The sequence below is a fragment of the Sinohyriopsis cumingii genome, chromosome 12 (genome assembly GCF_028554795.1).
Source record: "Sinohyriopsis cumingii isolate HCF-2022 chromosome 12, ASM2855479v2, whole genome shotgun sequence".
NCBI classification, from domain to species: domain Eukaryota; kingdom Metazoa; phylum Mollusca; class Bivalvia; order Unionida; family Unionidae; genus Sinohyriopsis; species Sinohyriopsis cumingii.
The window spans coordinates 54,299,604-54,317,083 of NC_142972.1; the positions used below are offsets into that span (position 1 = coordinate 54,299,604).

Genomic DNA, 17,480 nt, shown 5'->3' on the forward strand with positions numbered 1-17,480 from the left:
CTGCCAGTAACTTATTTCACCCACTTCGCAATTGATGAATGCAAAAATCAGTCCCATCCTTTCAGCCAAGATCAATGAGATATTAAATTCAAAGTTGACAGTACACATATAACCAAGTCATAACAAAAGTCTAAAGTCATTTAATTTGTACAGTGTCACCCCACAACAGCACACTCTGTTATAACATGAATCTGGATATAACACGGTCGTGGTGTGGCTCCCAAAATTTCATACAGATGTATTTTTCTTGTATACAAAAAAAATAATTATTTCTTAAAAGTACGAGAGAAAAAAACATTAAAAGTTTATTATCATTTTGGCGAAGAGATCGCATATGAATAATACAAGACAATTATGGAGTGGCTCCTGCCATTTTATATGCATTTTTCTCAAACACGAAAAAGGAGGTTTTTTTTCTTCTTAAAAGTACGAAAAATAACGTAAAAAGTTTATTCTTGGATCACGTAGGGCTTCGCCAATGTTGCAAACTTATTGGTGGCAAAATATACCATTCGGCAAACTTTTTTATTGGCGACATTGTTGTGCTATTTAAACTTGTATATACAACCATTGGTTTGGAATGGTGAAATTCAGAGCCCCATGAAAGGAAGCCGCAAACTGGATATAAAATGCAGTGAAATTTATCTATTGTTACATAAACAAATTCTTTGTCCATATTGACAAACCATCTAAACAATGCATTGTTATATCATAATCCGCTTATAATTGACATCTACCATGAGTACTGTATGTTGCAAATATCCACTTTTTTGTTGTTGACATTTCTGGTATCAACCGGACGAGGCATTATCTCGTAATCTATCTCTCGTCGAATTTTCGGCCGCTTGTTAGTAATTAATATATTTACAAAGAATGACATTTGTATGTGGATGGTAAGTAAAATTCCTCTTCTTTTCAGTCAGAATTAAATCCTTCAGAACACCCCTTTGTTAAATTTCTGACTCGTGCATGGAAGGCAGCATCACACTGCTATCACAAATGTAGAAATAATAATAATAATAATAAAAACACATTTTACTTATTGGTTTATTCAATAGGCAGGGAGGAACAGTAGCTAGAATAGACCAAATGATGGCCAATTCCTTTTTAAATTTATGTACCCCGATAAAATAGTTTGCTGAAATTTCAAAGGAAACAGATTACCTTTCAAGCACCAATTGTTAGGAAAACGTACTTGGCAAATGGAAAAAATATCAGTCTCAATCATGCAATACAATTATTTGATTTTGCCGACACAATATGAAAAGGGAATTTATTTGGTTCCCAAATCTGTCCTTAGTGATGACTTCAAGAATACATGCACCCTTCATCAAAGAATGAATCTTTCTTAAAAGGATGTCAGTACCAAACTTAAATAAAAGTAATGGAATCTGATGGATATTTGCATTTTCCAATGTGAATGGAACACGTTAACTGTGCCATGAAAGTTTCCTTTCTGCAGGGAAAAAGTTTATTCTTATGTATGCTACCAATGGCGGCTTAAAACGCTAATTAACTTTTACCGACTTGGGACATACTGAAAAGTAAATGTGCTTCGTCATTCCTATGTGATTGTGCTATGTTTTACCACTGAATTTAGACCAATATGACCTGTGACAAAATTATTGAATATCTGAAATCTCTGTGTGTGCATATTTTTGATGGAATCACTTGTATTGTGGATTCAATGTATATGATGAGATTCACGGGTAAGTACACAGTGTCGATACTCTATTTATGCTATATATTAGACATGTATATATATATATAAACAGTATTCCCGTATATGTACCAATTCATGGTTCTCTAAATAAACTATTATATATGCCTTCTCTGTTTTCACTACAGGTGTATTTCTCATTTAATATGCATTGATTTAAGATGGTAACTGCCGATGAAGCACGTATTTTACCACCCACATTTATTACCTACCCCCCTACCCCCGCAATTTTTTGGGGGTATATGCATCATTTTCTTCAGCTAACTGACCTGGTTGCTTATAACACAGTTCAGTCTATAACACGGTTGGATTCTATGGCTCCCACATACCATGTTATAGCGGGGTCACACTGTACAATTTTAAATAATGAATGACTTGAAAACCTTATTGGAAGCTTCAGAATATAGTCTGATGGAATCGTTGCAGTAAGTCCACTGTGAATGACTGGGAATGGCTATAGTACCACAGTAGGACTTTTTTCATCTCATGAGTGGTCATCCAAACCTCATGATTTGCATCTCCCCTAGACATGTGGAATTAGAGCAACACCAAAGTTGGAATCAAAGTACTAAAAGTACCATACAAAAAACTGGAGAAATTAAAATGTATCAGCAGATGATATAGTTCATATAATTAAAGGCAAAAATTGTTTTATAAGAATTTTTTGTGCTGGTATCTTGTGACAAATTTAAATTTAACATGAAAGAACTTTCTGTTTGACCTTTCAGTGGATTATTTTTGAGAGTCAATTCACTCACATCACAGATATTGGCAAGCAAGCACACCAGTAACCCTTTTTTTTTTCAAGTGGACTAGGCCCTTAGCTGTAGTCTAATAAAGCATTAGATAGACTGTTCTTATTGACCTGTAACTTTCTCCCAAGTGAACTAGGCCCGACCTGTATTCTATCTAAATGTTCAACACTCTGGACATGTTGATCTATGTCTTCCTCTCAAGCTGACTAGGTCCTAATATTTTTGCAATAGATAAGTTAAATAGACTAGTTTTAGGGACATATACACCACCTGTTTCTCAGGTTGACTTGGCCCTAATCTGCATTCTAACAAAGTGTTAAACAGACTGGTCTTGTTGACCTATACCAATATATATCAATATTTTCATAACTAAGGATTTTTTTGTCAAAACAATGTTGTCACTTTAACATAATCAAGTTTGACAAAATGTTCAAGCAATTGTCCACAAGTGAACCATTTTCCTGTTAACATTCTCTAAAATAAATCTCTGTGATAGAATCAAGATATTGTGACACCATCTGTCTGCAATTCTGGTAATCTGTCTGTCTGCAATGCCATATGTTCTCTAATTGCAAACAAAAGCTCTGAATTAGGTTTTCCCAATTATTGGAAATGTGATATTTCATTGGCTGAAGATATTAAGGGTTGCCATCCATCAACATGCCAATGAGATGTCAGGTTTCAGAAATAGAGAGGCAGTGTCTGCGGCTGATTGAAATATGTCCCCCTGGGATGATGTCTGATCAATGACATCCTCTAACATTGGGTTGATAACCTCTAATTTTGGCTTGCGTGCTGCAGAGAGTACGTCTTTACAAATTCAAGACAGAAGGATACTTCTTCATTTTAAAAACTGTGTTAACACACATTTATTAAAGCATGATAACAGAGATCAATAAATTAGTTTTGCAGACCCTTGTTTGGCACTGTGCAATGCATGAGTTTGACTGAACATTACCATCTATTTCCTAAACTCCAAAAACAAATATTTGCACATGGGAATTCTAATTGCTACAAAATGTTGTACTGAAGAGTCGTTATGCAACCCCAATAAATACAGTCCATTATGACGATAAGTCAGCTTGCATATTTCCAAGGCAAACTGTCCCTGGCTAACAACCAGCACACCCAGATTATATTTAGCCCAGGTACTGTATATACTTCCCTGTGAGTTGAGTCCAGCTGCAAACTACACAGAACAAAAATCAGCTGCATCAAGAGAACTAGGTCTTTGCAGTTTCTTAGGAATAATAAGAACAAACAAAATTGACCCAGATCATCCTGTGCATAATGATAATGCAACAACAGATTAGGGTATATGTTGTTCACAGTTGGACTTGACTTACAAATGAAAATATATCATCTAAATAGTATATACAGTCACATATAACTAATTATTTTATAATCCATGGAACCAGTGTAAGTGTGGTAGAATATTAAATACTGTATTAAAATTGCTATGAGGAGTGTTAAACATGCAATGGTCACAGTAGTTGGAATGTTGAAACATGTTAGTTACTTTTAGGATTGAGCTTTCCTTTCATGCATTGTCCTGATTCTGGTGGTATTGCCATGGTGATAGAATTTGTACATTCAAGAAAGATGAACATCTTTACTGTGTTTGCAGTGTTTGCAAAGATTAAATTGCTCTCCATGTTGCTGCACTTCACAAAGTCAAACTGCATCAACCAGAAGTTCTAAAATTGTTTTGCCTGACTTTGCTCATTTTACTCACATTGTCAATGGCTCATCCTTCCGAGAGTAACAGATGCAATTTGACTTTTTGCCTTTGAAAATTAATACTTCCACACTATTGAAATAATATATAGAGCAAAATATTACTTCAAAGATGTGTTGTGATGTGATGTGATTTGGATTTTTAACGTAGTTTTAACAATTTTTCAGTCATATCGCTACGATGTCTGCAATGTGGCAGTTTATAGTGATGTCTAGCACTAGGGCATCATGCCGCAGACATGTAGCATGATGTCCCACCCAATCACATTATCCTGACACCGGGCCGACCAGTCCTAACACTAACCTCTTAAGGCTGAGCACCAAGCGAGGCAGCTGTTAGTACCATTTTTGTAAGTCTTTGGTATGACTTGGCTGGGGATCAAACCCACGACCTCCTGCATCCAAGGCGGATGCTCTAACCACTAGGCCACCGGAGCGGTGTTTACTTCAAAGAAACATTACCACTGATCTGATCATAAATGAGCCAATAATCTTTAATAAAGATAGTTTAAATATTATCATTAAAAGTTATGAACAATAAATTGATTTTTCAAAATGTCTTTAATTTGTTTTAAATGAACGTGTTGCGACACTGAATGGATGCTTGTTCAAAGGATTCATAATACAACATCACCATAGTGACTGACAATAAATTTTACCGCTCCGGTGGCCTAGTGGTTAAGAGCGTCAGTCTCGGAAGCGGTAGGTCATGGGTTCAAACCCTGGCCGAGTCATACCAAAGACTTTCAAAAATGTTACTAACAGCTGCCTCACTAGACACTCAGCATTAAGAGGTTAGTGTTAGGACTGGTCGGCCTGGTGTCAGGATAATGTGACTGGGTGGGACAGCATGCTACATGTCTGCGGCATGTTGCCCCATTGCTAGACATCAATATAAACTGCCACACTGCAGATATCATTGTGATATGACTGAAAAATTGTTAAAGCTATGTTAAAAATTCTAGTCACACAAACATTAACAATAAATTCAGTAAGGGGTTTCTTTATCTTTGACCAATTTATCTTTTGATCATGATCGATGACAATCAAATGTATAAACTGCCCTTAGTTTTCCATAAGCAATAGGCATGCTGGTTTACTGTTTATACAGCTTATGGGCTTATATTGTGACGTCCAGAAAGATCTCTCTCTCTTTTTCTATTTCTTCACTAAGATAACTATAAATTATGTTTTTCACAACACAAGTATGTTGGGGGGGGGGGCATATTTGGGAGTAGAAAATTGTGGGGTTTTTTTGTCTGAGCAACATCTATTGGATTTCATGAGTTGCCTCCTTTTGTATGTAATGTCAACTAACCAATAGCATGAAACAGCGGTGCATTGTACATCTGCTGGAAATGATGAAGACAATTAATTCAAAAGGATACTTTGTAAGTTTTACATTGAAAGTATGACTATGAACTATATGGAAGCCATTATAAGTGTATTTTAGTGAAAGGTATTTGTACAAACACAGACAGGCAGTGGAAAATTGCTTATTTTTCAGTCCATTCAAGATGTGTACTCCCCTTGTCTCAATCATGTATGAACAGTGTTAAAATTTGAACAACTTAATTTTGATTGGATGCACTGGCTTGTCACTGCATCCAATGAAATTCACATACCCAAAGTACAGAAATATCTGTTCCATATGCCAAGGTGAAGAAATAGTTATCATATCAAAGCCTTGGCTGGTAGAGAAGGGTTGCAAATCGTATTTTCAAAACTGCCTTTAGTGTTGTGTTTGCTATATACTTTTATTCACTTCAGCATTTTTGTTTGTTTAATTCATTTCTTTGGAAATATTATTGTGCACATACAGAATTCTTGAACAAAGACATTTCGTAAAAATCTTATTCGGATTTCAAACACCGGATTATTTCTTGAGTTTCTACAATGAACTGTAGACAACATCACTGAACAGGATACAGCACACATCATAGTCTTACATCTTAGTTTCTTTGTTGGGACTCGAACTTGAATTCATTAGATCATTTTATTATTAGGAATTCTAAAATTTTATTCATGGATTATTCTTGGATTATTTTTGGATTTGATTCTTAAAACCTTAAGTTTATATTTTTTTCATTTTTACAGTATTTTTCCAGGGAGATAAATTATTTGTTATATTATTCAAAGCTTGTTGTTTTCACTCTTTCTTGTGTTGCTGTTATTCCAGCCTAAACACGTAACACATCTGTGTAACCTAAACATTCAGTCAAGGGTTCCAATGCAAACAACTGGGATCACTTGCTTCTAATGGCCACTGTTTCCAAATGTTACTAGATGAAGCATGTGATAAGTCAAATGATTTAACAGTGCATCCACATCTATTTAATTAACAACTTCAATGATGAAAATACATCTTAATCTTCTGATTAATATAATCAGTGGAGTGTAAAATATAGGTCATTGCTTTTTTATTTTAATGAACAGTACTCAACAAGATAATAGTGAATGCAAAAATCAAATGTTGATCCCAATAGAAATTTCATGTTTAGAATAGGGCAACATACCTGAAGCTACAATGAAAGCTCCCCGTTGCGACATTATAGCACAGACCTCCCTGACTAGCATCACATCTTCTTCTGTAGCAGCAGAAAGCAAATCAAACTCCTCCAACACTTGCATTGTTTTGCTGGAATCCGTGCCTTTGTCACTGCAGCAGAAAAATATGAATTTTTATTTGAGAGAAAATTTTAAAAAATTGTAGGCGTAAGCTGAGATAAATAGGTATCAGAGCTAACATTTTGTTTAAACAATCAGAAAAGTATTAACTTTACTAGAATGTAAACTTTTTTTAAACTAAACAAAACTTAAGATTAATGTTTTACTTGTTTTACATGTCATTTACAAAAGTAAGACAAAATCCAAATTATTCTATCCATACAGATTTATCATGAAACATCCTGTAACCCAAATGTATTTACATTTTACCTCTTATTTCTCAAGAGTCATGAATTTCACTGTTTACATTTGTTGAGGATTGCAATCATAAATGTTTCCAAGAGTATATAAGAAAGATAATTCCTGAAGATTTTTAATTTCTCATGTTCCCATCAATCAGGTGTGAGTTGTTAGCTTAGGGCCACCAAAAAATGTCCAAGGATAAGGGTACATGCACCACCCTATTTGGTTACTGTAAAATTCTATGTACACGGCTACAGTGTTTGTCTGTCAAAAATTCTTTAACTATGGTGTCAGTCTATTCTGTACACAATAGGAATTCAGATGCTTATTTCAGGCAAGGCAACTTATTGTAAAACTTTTCTGTTTAGTTTCTTGCATATCTGATTGTTCGCTGCTACCATCATTACCAAGAAAAATATCCCTTTGACTTGTATACTTTTGCACACAAAGTAAAAGTGGTTTAATGTGTTTAGATCAAGTTTGTATTACCTTTCTATAGCAGTAACATGTGCTGTGGTGAACTTCCATCTTTCAAACAGCTTGTCTGACTCTTTCCCTTTGAACAGCACTCCTTCCCTAATCATCTTCACTAGAACCAGTCTCACCAGCTCCCCCAAGTAATGACCGGCATACAGCTTTTCAAACCTGTTGTAAAGAATCGTTTAAATAATCATGACATCCACATAATCCATCTTGAGTAAACCTCTGATTTGTTTATGTTACCGCAAAATGTGGGTACCTTCCACAAGAAATCACATATACTGGGTGAAATCTAAACAGTTGCAAGTTAAATCAATAACTGTCTGTGATTTTTTTAATAATAAGTATACTGTCATGTATACAGGCCATACAAACAAGAGTCCCTTGAAATAATTAATGCTCCACTGGCCAGAAAGACAATCCAGGATTTGAAAATAAAGCCAATTCTTATTTTTAAATGCTGAGTATGAAACATTCTCTGACATACTTGAGAAATACGATTTTGGAATTAATCTGTGGCAGAAATTATACTGGATGAAAGATCAGAACCATTTTCATTCTGAGCAAACTAAACTAAACAACATTAGAACATTCTTGTTGAAAACCCTAAATTGATATGACCATCTCTTCAGGAGAGTTAATGATAAGATTTTTTATATGTTCATTGTAGCAGTCATATTTGAGGTTGGATCAGTACCATTTCATTCAGGGTCAAACAGATATCAAAATTAATCTTAAGGTGAAAACTCCATGTTGATATGACTGTCTTTTTAGGAGAAGCAGCATTAACAAGATTTGAAGATGGCTGCCATCGTGGTCTTACTGTATTTCAGATTGGCACCATTTTCATTTAGTACCAACTATGACATCATAATTCAACTGCAGAAAATCCATTGCAGATATGACTCTTTATCTAGGAGTAGTAGTGACAGGATTTTCAAGACAACCATCATGATGGCCATTTTGGATATCAGATTGGCACTATTTTTATTTCAGAAAGAAAGTAGATGCTTTTTAAAAAAATCTTCTGGTGAAAACCCCATTATGATATGACCAACCATTCAGGATGAAATAAGTAGATCTCAAGATGCCTGCCACGGTGGATGTTTGTGTGTCAGTATTTTCATTTAGGACCAACTAGACAACATAAGAAAGGGGCCCCGAGTGGCCGAGTGGTCTAAAGCACTCTCCGTTACGGATCACTGCCATCTCACCTCTGTCTGCGGCGGTTCGAGTCTAGGATTCAGCCAATGTGGGTATGTGAGAAAGCTTGCCAGTAGCTTCTCGTGGGTCGGTGGTTCTTTCCGGGGTTTTCCTGGGTTCTTCCTCCATCATTAATACTGGCCGCCATGTATAGCCTATCGTGTGCTGACAAATGGCGTTAAGCCCCAAAACAAAAAAACAACAACAACATAAGAAAGGTCTTTTGGTGAAAACCCTATGCCAATACAACTTTCTGTTCAGAAAAGATGGCTGCTATGGTGACCAAAGTGGATGTCAGAATTGAACTATTTTGATTTAGGACCAATTACACATCAAACAAAGTATAATGGTGAAAACCCACATACTGATATACTCAAATTTTCATAGTGGCAATTACAAAATTTACGACATGGCTACTATGGCAGCGATATTGGATGTTCAAGCAGAACCATTTTCATTTAGAACAACTAAACATCATGTTAAGTCTTTCGGTGAAAACCACATGCCAGTATAACTTTCCATTCAGATGGTGAAGCAATAATGCTTTCGAGATGGCTGCTGTGATGGTCATATTGGAAATCATATCATCACCATTTTCATTTACAACCAACTAGACATCATAGAAGTCTTTTTGTGTAAATCCCCATGCTGATATGACCATCTATTCAGAAGATGTATTAATAACAAGATTTTCAAGATAACTGTTGCTGTGGACATACCGAATGTAAAGCAAGAACCATTTTCATTTAGCACCAATTAGACATAAGAAGTATACTGGTGAAACCCACATATTTAATTAGATTTTCCATTCAGGAGCAGTAGCAATTAAATATTTTCAAGATAAATGATTTAGCACCCATATTAGATGTCAGATTCACACCATTTTCATTTAGGAAAAACATACTGGACATCAGCCCTTCTGTGTAAACCCCATGTTGATATGATCACCCATTCCAAAGTAGTAATGATAACAATCTTTACAACATTGCTATTCAGGTGGCCATACTACTGTACCATTTTTTTTAAATTTTAGGACCAACTAGACCTGGGGATGAATGTGTGTGTGTAGAGTAATTACTGGAGGAGAAGTAATAACTAATTTGTACAAATGAACGGGTGAAGAACACCTGACTTAGGACATACAAATGACAATGGACAACATGCCATTTGATAAGTTCTTCTGGCATGTGACCAGTGCAGCTAAATATGAGTAAATAATTCGATAAACCAAATTTTTTGTCTTTGTACAGCAGGTAATCGAAACCTTTATAACTATAAATATGTTTAAATGCAGCATATGTTCTAAATGGAGTGGAGTTCCTTATGATCCCCTACATGTTTAATTCCTCCTTTCAATTAAAATTTAAGTAAAATAAAGTTGAAGCAGGGCCATCACATGTTTGCACTAGACAAAAGTGTTATTGTTTTGTGTCTTTTTGCAATCAACACATTGCAAACAGTTTGTTTGGGCTGAGCCATCTTGGTAGTATTTTCCCAAAAGGCATCTGATTTTTGTTGACTCATGAAATGGTCTTTCATTGTTTGCAGAAATCAGAGCAATAGTTTAGTTCATTGTGAAGAGAAAGCCAAAGGATACAATACAGCAAACTCCTTCCCAAGACTCAGAGCTGCCAAGCCTCCAGACTCGCAATTAGTGAAAAGTGGGATACAAATTAGTGAATTTTGAACACAATTAGTGAAAAATTATACCATGACACTAACTCCATCTACTTTGATGGTCAGTACGTACTGCATTATATTGCTGAAAAATGGCGTTAAACCCTACAACAACAACAACTGCATTATATGAAAACCCCAAAATAAAAATAAAACATTATTTACACTGATTACATGTACTACTTTATTTGCAGCCAGATTTACTGATATACACAAACTTCATCCTATTTGTCATGATAAGATGATGTGGCAGTCTTGAACTTCCTCAACTGGGCTATGGTAAATTCGTTTTCAAAACATTTCAGGCTTCTTGCCTGCTGGTTACTCTTGGTGACTAAAATTGTTGCAAATTTTCAGCACCCAAGGAGGCAATAAAGTTTGTCTTATTTTTTCTTACAACAGGAAATAATTTTTCATTGTCATTGGTGCTGATCCCCAACTGAGAAAGACAGGTCATGTTCAACAAGAAAGCTCACAAACAATGCTTCAGCACTGGTAACATACAGGACTTGAGTAGGTGGTATAAAGTAAGCCAAAACTGAAATCTGCTGGGGGTACTATAGCAGTGTGTTTTTTCACATCATTCTGCCACATGCCCACAGGGGCTCATATCGTTGCTTACAAATTATCTGTCATACATATACTATATAACATTACTGCATGGTACATTTCTGACAGGTAAATTGTAAGCAACAATACCAGCCCTTGTGCAAATTCCCGACTGTAAAATTTGTGGCACACTGCTAAGCAAAACACATATTGTACACTGATGTTTGATGGCTGAATGCTAGGCCAAATTTTGCTGACTCCAATGAATACTTCACTTTTGTGGAATACAATCTTTTCCTTGGAGGTGAAAACATTTTAACTGCAGTGTAGCTTAATTATGAAATGATATTAATCCAAAAGATGTAACATCGAACAGTGAACGATGGGTGGTGTCAGTGCATGTGCAGAAAACTGTGAACTCAAGCAAATTAAGATATATGCTAATCTTTCAATCTAAAAAATTCCATCGCTAGAAAATCCTGTCTTCATGTAGTTTCCCAACCTCTGTGTGCTTTTTGCTACCAATGTGCTTCCTCGCATCGTCCCTGCCACCATGCACTATGCTAAAATTTGTGGTAACTGTGTGCAAAAAGCATGATGTATATCAGTATTTGATGGCTGAATGTATGGCCAAATTCTGGTATATTCCAGACAAAACTTCACTTTGTGTGCAATACATTTCTTTTCCCTTGGTGGTGAAGACATTTTCAAGCTGCAACACCAAATGGTAATTCCAATCAGTGTTGGCGACACATGCATGGAGAAAAATTCTGGTTACGTCCTGGTTTCTTTCAAAAGCATTTGTAAAATTACTGTTATACATATAGATTAAAATACGTTAAAATGCTTGCTACCATACCAACTGTACCAATAGGGTACAGTTTACTAATATTGCAACTTGCAGCACCCGACCATTTTGGCAACTGCCAATATCATGACTAGCACTTAACAGGAAAATTTAAAATAACTGAGAATTGGGAAATTTGTGATTTTTTTGGCATGCGGCATGAATCTGTGATAAGCTGTAGAAAGTTGTGAAATTCATGCTGAAATCATGAGGGTTGGCAGCTATGAAAACTGCATACACTTCACTGTTTTCCAAGTTAATCTCATCCTACTTGAGGTATTATTGGTTATATTTCTATTTAATAATTTTCTTCAGCTTCGAATTGCAGATTGCTGAATTGAATCTCTAAGCTATGTTATTTTGCTCAATAAATTAACCTGTTTCATTAGAATTTACAAATCCTGTGTTCTAATATAACTTTTAAAGATCTGTTTTAATGGAGAGAAGTCTGCAAAACCTAAACATGTGATTGTGAATAGTCCTCTTCATTGGTTACTGCCCTTGCTTTAACAGTGAAACTGGCAAATACATTACTTTCTATTTTTAATAATGGCAGCCATAGTTGAGGGCTGATCAACACTATTAAGCCCTAGAAGTCAGTATACTTTCTGTCAAAATTTGGTTAAATTCTGTTAAGAAGTATTTTAATTTTTGAGAAGTAGGGCATTTAATTTTTCTATTTTTAGCAACAGGGACCAAATTTGACAGAATAATGGTAAAAACATTTGAAGCTGAAAGGTCTTCATGCCAGGATGCCTTCTGTTAAGTTTAATCAAATTTTTTGTAGCAGTTATGGAGATGAAGCAGTTTAAAGGTTTTTCTATAATAAGTAATGGTGGTCATCTTTGATGGTGGATCAGTGTCATTAGTACAGACTTGAAAGCTCACCTTGATCCTTTCTGACAAGTTTGGTAACTTTCTAAAAATGTTATTTAAATGCTTTTCTAGTTTTTTTTTACAATGGCTTCTCTACTTTTAGTAACAGACAAATATCTGAAGATGCATTGGCATCATTTGTACAAATGTAAAAGTTGTCCAGCCTGGATGCTTCCTGTCAAATCTGATGAAAGTCTGTTCAGTGAATTCTGAAAAATCATTTACAGCTTTTTCGTTACTAATGTGATCACTGCAGCATAAACAGTGCTTGAGAAATAAACCAAAAATATAAAATTTAACCAAATTCTGTGAAGTGTGAAATCAGTGGATCCCTGAAATCTACTTTTGTGACACGGGTGTAAGACTTCTTAAGAAGCATCGCCTGCTTAAGTTTCACTATTCAAGGTATAACAGTATGCACACAGATGCAAAAGACTAAGCTAAATGCAGAAACTTATCCAAGAATGTACAAATAGTATACATGTACAAAACTAGCTCCCTCAAACCATACACAGAAAGTGTGGCTTCTAACTATTCCTTAGGGCCTAGGAAGAAGGAACTGTTGTAACAAGATGGTACCCACACACTCAACAAGACAGATGATTAGGAAATGGCCTTTCAAAAGGCAAGAAAACCTCAAAGCTTCTTGGGGAAAATCATTTGCAAATAAAGTATTGACTTGCAAATGGAAAACTCCAAAATGTCTAAAAGTATTTATACAAACCTCAATTATATTTCAAATCAAGAGGTTATGGTACCAAACATAACACTGTATATTTTACACACCTATCAAACATGCAGTATAGAAAACATATAGGTGATATCAATAAGGAATTTCAAACGACAATCAAGGAACACCACCAGGACATTTGCAAAAAGAATGATAACCCAGTTTCAAAACATGTATTCAATATCAAATAATACACTACACACCCCCAGCCTCCCAGCAGTTACTTCCATACTGAGCATGACTTCTGCTCCAGTAGTAACTGGGAGGTTCTTAAACATTTCCGCCAACTCTTACACCAAGGGGAGATCACTCTGCATGACTGCCACATAGGTCAGATGACAACTTTTAGTTTCCTTTAGTTAAAAGTAATATCTAGGAGGGCTGCATTTGCGAGGTGGTAGTAGTTCTCTGAAGGTATTATGATTGGGTGACATATATAAAGAAGAGTTTATTTTATCAGACTAAGATTTTTAAGTAGCATGATTGAGCTAATGAAACACACTGCAATTTGGATAGGGATCAAAATCTATCTTGAAATAGTGCTGGCATTATATTTTTTTAAAAACATAAACCCAGGATGAGATTTCCCAAAAATATGGAATTCACAGCCTTCTCACTATCAACTGGCTGCTTGCTAAATTACCATCTACTTTCCAGCTCAGACATTTTCTTTTACAAAACTCTAATTGTAATGGGATTTTATTGTTATGTTGTTGTACTGGCTTAGCCTTGATTTCAAAACAAAATGAAAAGGTTAATTACATAACCTACGTGTAAGATCCCACATGATTTGAATGCTGATCCAACTCTCTATCAAACTCTGTCTTGATGAAATCCATACATCCATTGTCTCCTAGGGCACCAAACTCACAGTTGATGACAACCTAACAGAAGATAGCATTTAAAGTAAAAAAAGAAATGAAAAATAAATCTCAAAATCTAAAAGAATGGCACTTACTTCAAACTGTAACGAACAAAGATTCCATAGTTATTACTGTCTTACTGATAATAAAACCAATGAAAATATGACAAATATGTTTTACCCAAAAGCAAATATATGACATCTTAAAATTTGCTAATATTTTATAGCTGCTTATGTAAAAATCTTGTCTGACAACAGCTCACTGTTATAATGTTTAAAGATTGTATTTATTTTAAACTCCGCATCAGAAGTTTCTGGAAGAAAATATACTTTACTCTGATCAGATGCATTAAGTGTATTGTGGCATAGAAATATATCGAGATCTAGCAAGGGCAATGATTCAGATATTGCCATCTTGGCAGGGCATTAATGATTACTGGAAAGTTGTCTCAAAAACCTGAATTCATATACCTCTGCTATGGAAGCAGCATATTACATAAGGCTTGTCTGCCCATCCTATACATGTGTGTATCATGCAAGTACACTATACATTCATATGTTTAACTACTCTCATGCACCATCTTGAAAACATATATATCATAAATCTTGCATGTGTAATTAGTCCCAAAGCTTTTGATGGGATGCCTTTAGCTTAGTGGACAATTCAGGCACAAAGTCAATGTACTCATGTTGTTCTGCCATCACTGTTTATCAAGAGTTATGCCCCTCTTTGGAGTTAAATGAATATATTGTGTATCATAATATGGACACTCCATTGTTCAGAAATTAAGCTATGTTTTCTTATAAACAGATAAACTGTAGCAGTGGTATCACAGGTTAAAAGACAAATGTCACTTGATGGCACAGACTAAGAACCAACTATCCAAAAAAGAATTACCAACCACGATAAATGCAGGTATAGTGTCATGACAATCTTAGAAGTAGATCAAATGGGGTAGTGATAACAGACTTGTGCTAACTGATGGATATATGATGGCCAAAAAACAAAAAATGGACAACAGTCATCCCATAAGCTCTTCTAGTCTATGACCAGTAAATCTTAACAATGGGCAAGCTGTTGGAAAATAGGTAAAATTAGTGGAATAAGAATGGCATGTTTCAGCACCATCCCAAAATGGCCTGGAGAAAACAAGAACTAATAATGAACATTTTAGTGGAATAAGAATGGCATGTTTCAGCACCATCCCAAAATGGCCTGGAGAAAACAAGAACTAATAATGAACATTTTAGTGGAATAAGAATGGCATGTTTCAGCACCATCCCAAAATGGCCTGGAGAAAACAAGAACTAATAATGAACATTTTAGTGGAATAAGAATGGCATGTTTCAGCACCATCCCAAAATGGCCTGGAGAAAACAAGAACTAATAATGAACATTTTAGTGGAATAAGAATGGCATGTTTCAGCACCATCCCAAAATGGCCTGGAGAAAACAAGAACTAATAATGAACATTTTCCTACTGAAAATTAACCATTAAAAAAATGAGTTATTTGGCTGTTGCCCAAAACCTTTTATCAAGACAGGAAATGGACACTGACGACAATGCCAAGAGAAGTATATACTTTACCCTTATTCTCTGAAGCTAACTACTATATTATCCTGTTACTTAAGCTTGTTACATCCAGGAATCCCAATTTATGGAGGCTTACCAGAGAAGAGTCCTCATTATCCTTGTAACAAGAATCCCACTTCTCTATGTTACTGACGTGCTCCACAAAAGCTGCATTGGACCCAGTGCCTGCAGGAAGCAAAATGAAGCAATAGTTTTTTAAACCTAGGATATATGAAATCATTATGATCAAAATGAATTTGGTATGGACAATCTATGAATCGCAAAACTCCAGTATCCGCCACCAAGTGTCAGTCAAGTGTTGCTCATTTGAAAACCCAACTGATCACAAGCTAATCTCATCTATTGAGAAATGTGTTAATTTATTATGTAATGACACAAGTTGTGCTAAGCTTGTCTAAAATGATGTCTGCTGCCATAATGGTTAGACACTGATAGTATGTCCTAAAGGTTAGACACTTGGATAATGTACCCAGATGGTTAGACACATGGATAACTTACCTTAATGATTAAATACCTGGTCAGCAAGCCTAATGGTTAGACACCTGGATAACTTACCCTACTGTTCAGACACCTGGATAACTTACATTAATGGTTACACACCTGGATAAATTACCTTTAATGGAGAGACACCTGGATAACTTACCCTAATGATTAGACACCTGGATAACTTACATTAATGGTTATACACCTGGATAAATTACCTTTAATGGATAGACACCTGGATAACTTACCCTAATGATTAGACACCTGGATAACTTACATTAATGGTTATACACCTGGATAAATTACCTTTAATGGATAGACACCTGGATAACTTACCCTAATGATTAGACACCTGGATAACTTACATTAATGGTTAGACACCTGGATAACTTATCCTAATGGTTAGACACCTGGATAACTTACCCTACTGGCTAAATACTGACTGAAGATGATGAAGAATATATTCTGTAGAAACCTTTGTGCTTTCTAGAAAGTTACCTTGAACTCTGAGCTTTTGACTCTGAAATCAATAGGGTTCTTTTCACCCCATGGGGGGCCTCTTGTAGTTGAGTGGTTTAGGGCACACACCTTGACAGATCACTAACATCTCACCTCTGTCTAGATGAGTTCAAATCTAGGCTTGCCCAACATGGGTATGTGAGAAAGCTTGGTAGTAATTTTACTGTGGGTCAGTGGTTCTTCCCAGTATTTTCACAGTTTATTCATCCACCAAATATAATGGCTGTCATGTATAGTCTACCATGTGCTGAAAAATGGTGTTAAACCCATAACAACCAACCAGCCTTATCCCAAGTGTAAGCCATTTGCAAATAACACTGCAAGAAAATTGGGTCATTCCATGGTATGAAAAAGGCAAAAGAAGTCATGAAATAAATATAACAGCATTCTCTCTCAAATTTAAAGTGGAATCGTTTTAAAATATTGATGGAAACTCATTCTTACATTTTGCCAATATTTTTTCTAAAGGATTAGACACCAAATATGCACACTGGCTATCCAACAAATTGTAAACCTGTTGAGAGTTACCTATAACAG

At 35.5% G+C, this 17,480-nt stretch overlaps 1 protein-coding gene across 1 annotated transcript in view; it reads right to left on the reverse strand.

Annotated features, from left to right (window-relative positions):
* The window catches only part of LOC149786471 (hexokinase-2-like), a 65,716-nt gene that overhangs the window by 15,470 nt on the left and 32,766 nt on the right, over positions 1-17,480 (reverse strand). Inside the window, exons 7-10 of the mRNA XM_089976925.1 lie at positions 16,018-16,106; positions 14,256-14,368; positions 7,612-7,767; positions 6,729-6,871 (exon numbers count right to left, since the gene is read on the reverse strand). Of these exons, the coding sequence (XP_089833051.1) occupies positions 6,729-6,871; positions 7,612-7,767; positions 14,256-14,368; positions 16,018-16,106 (501 nt within the window). The remainder of the gene's footprint in view (positions 1-6,728; positions 6,872-7,611; positions 7,768-14,255; positions 14,369-16,017; positions 16,107-17,480) is intronic.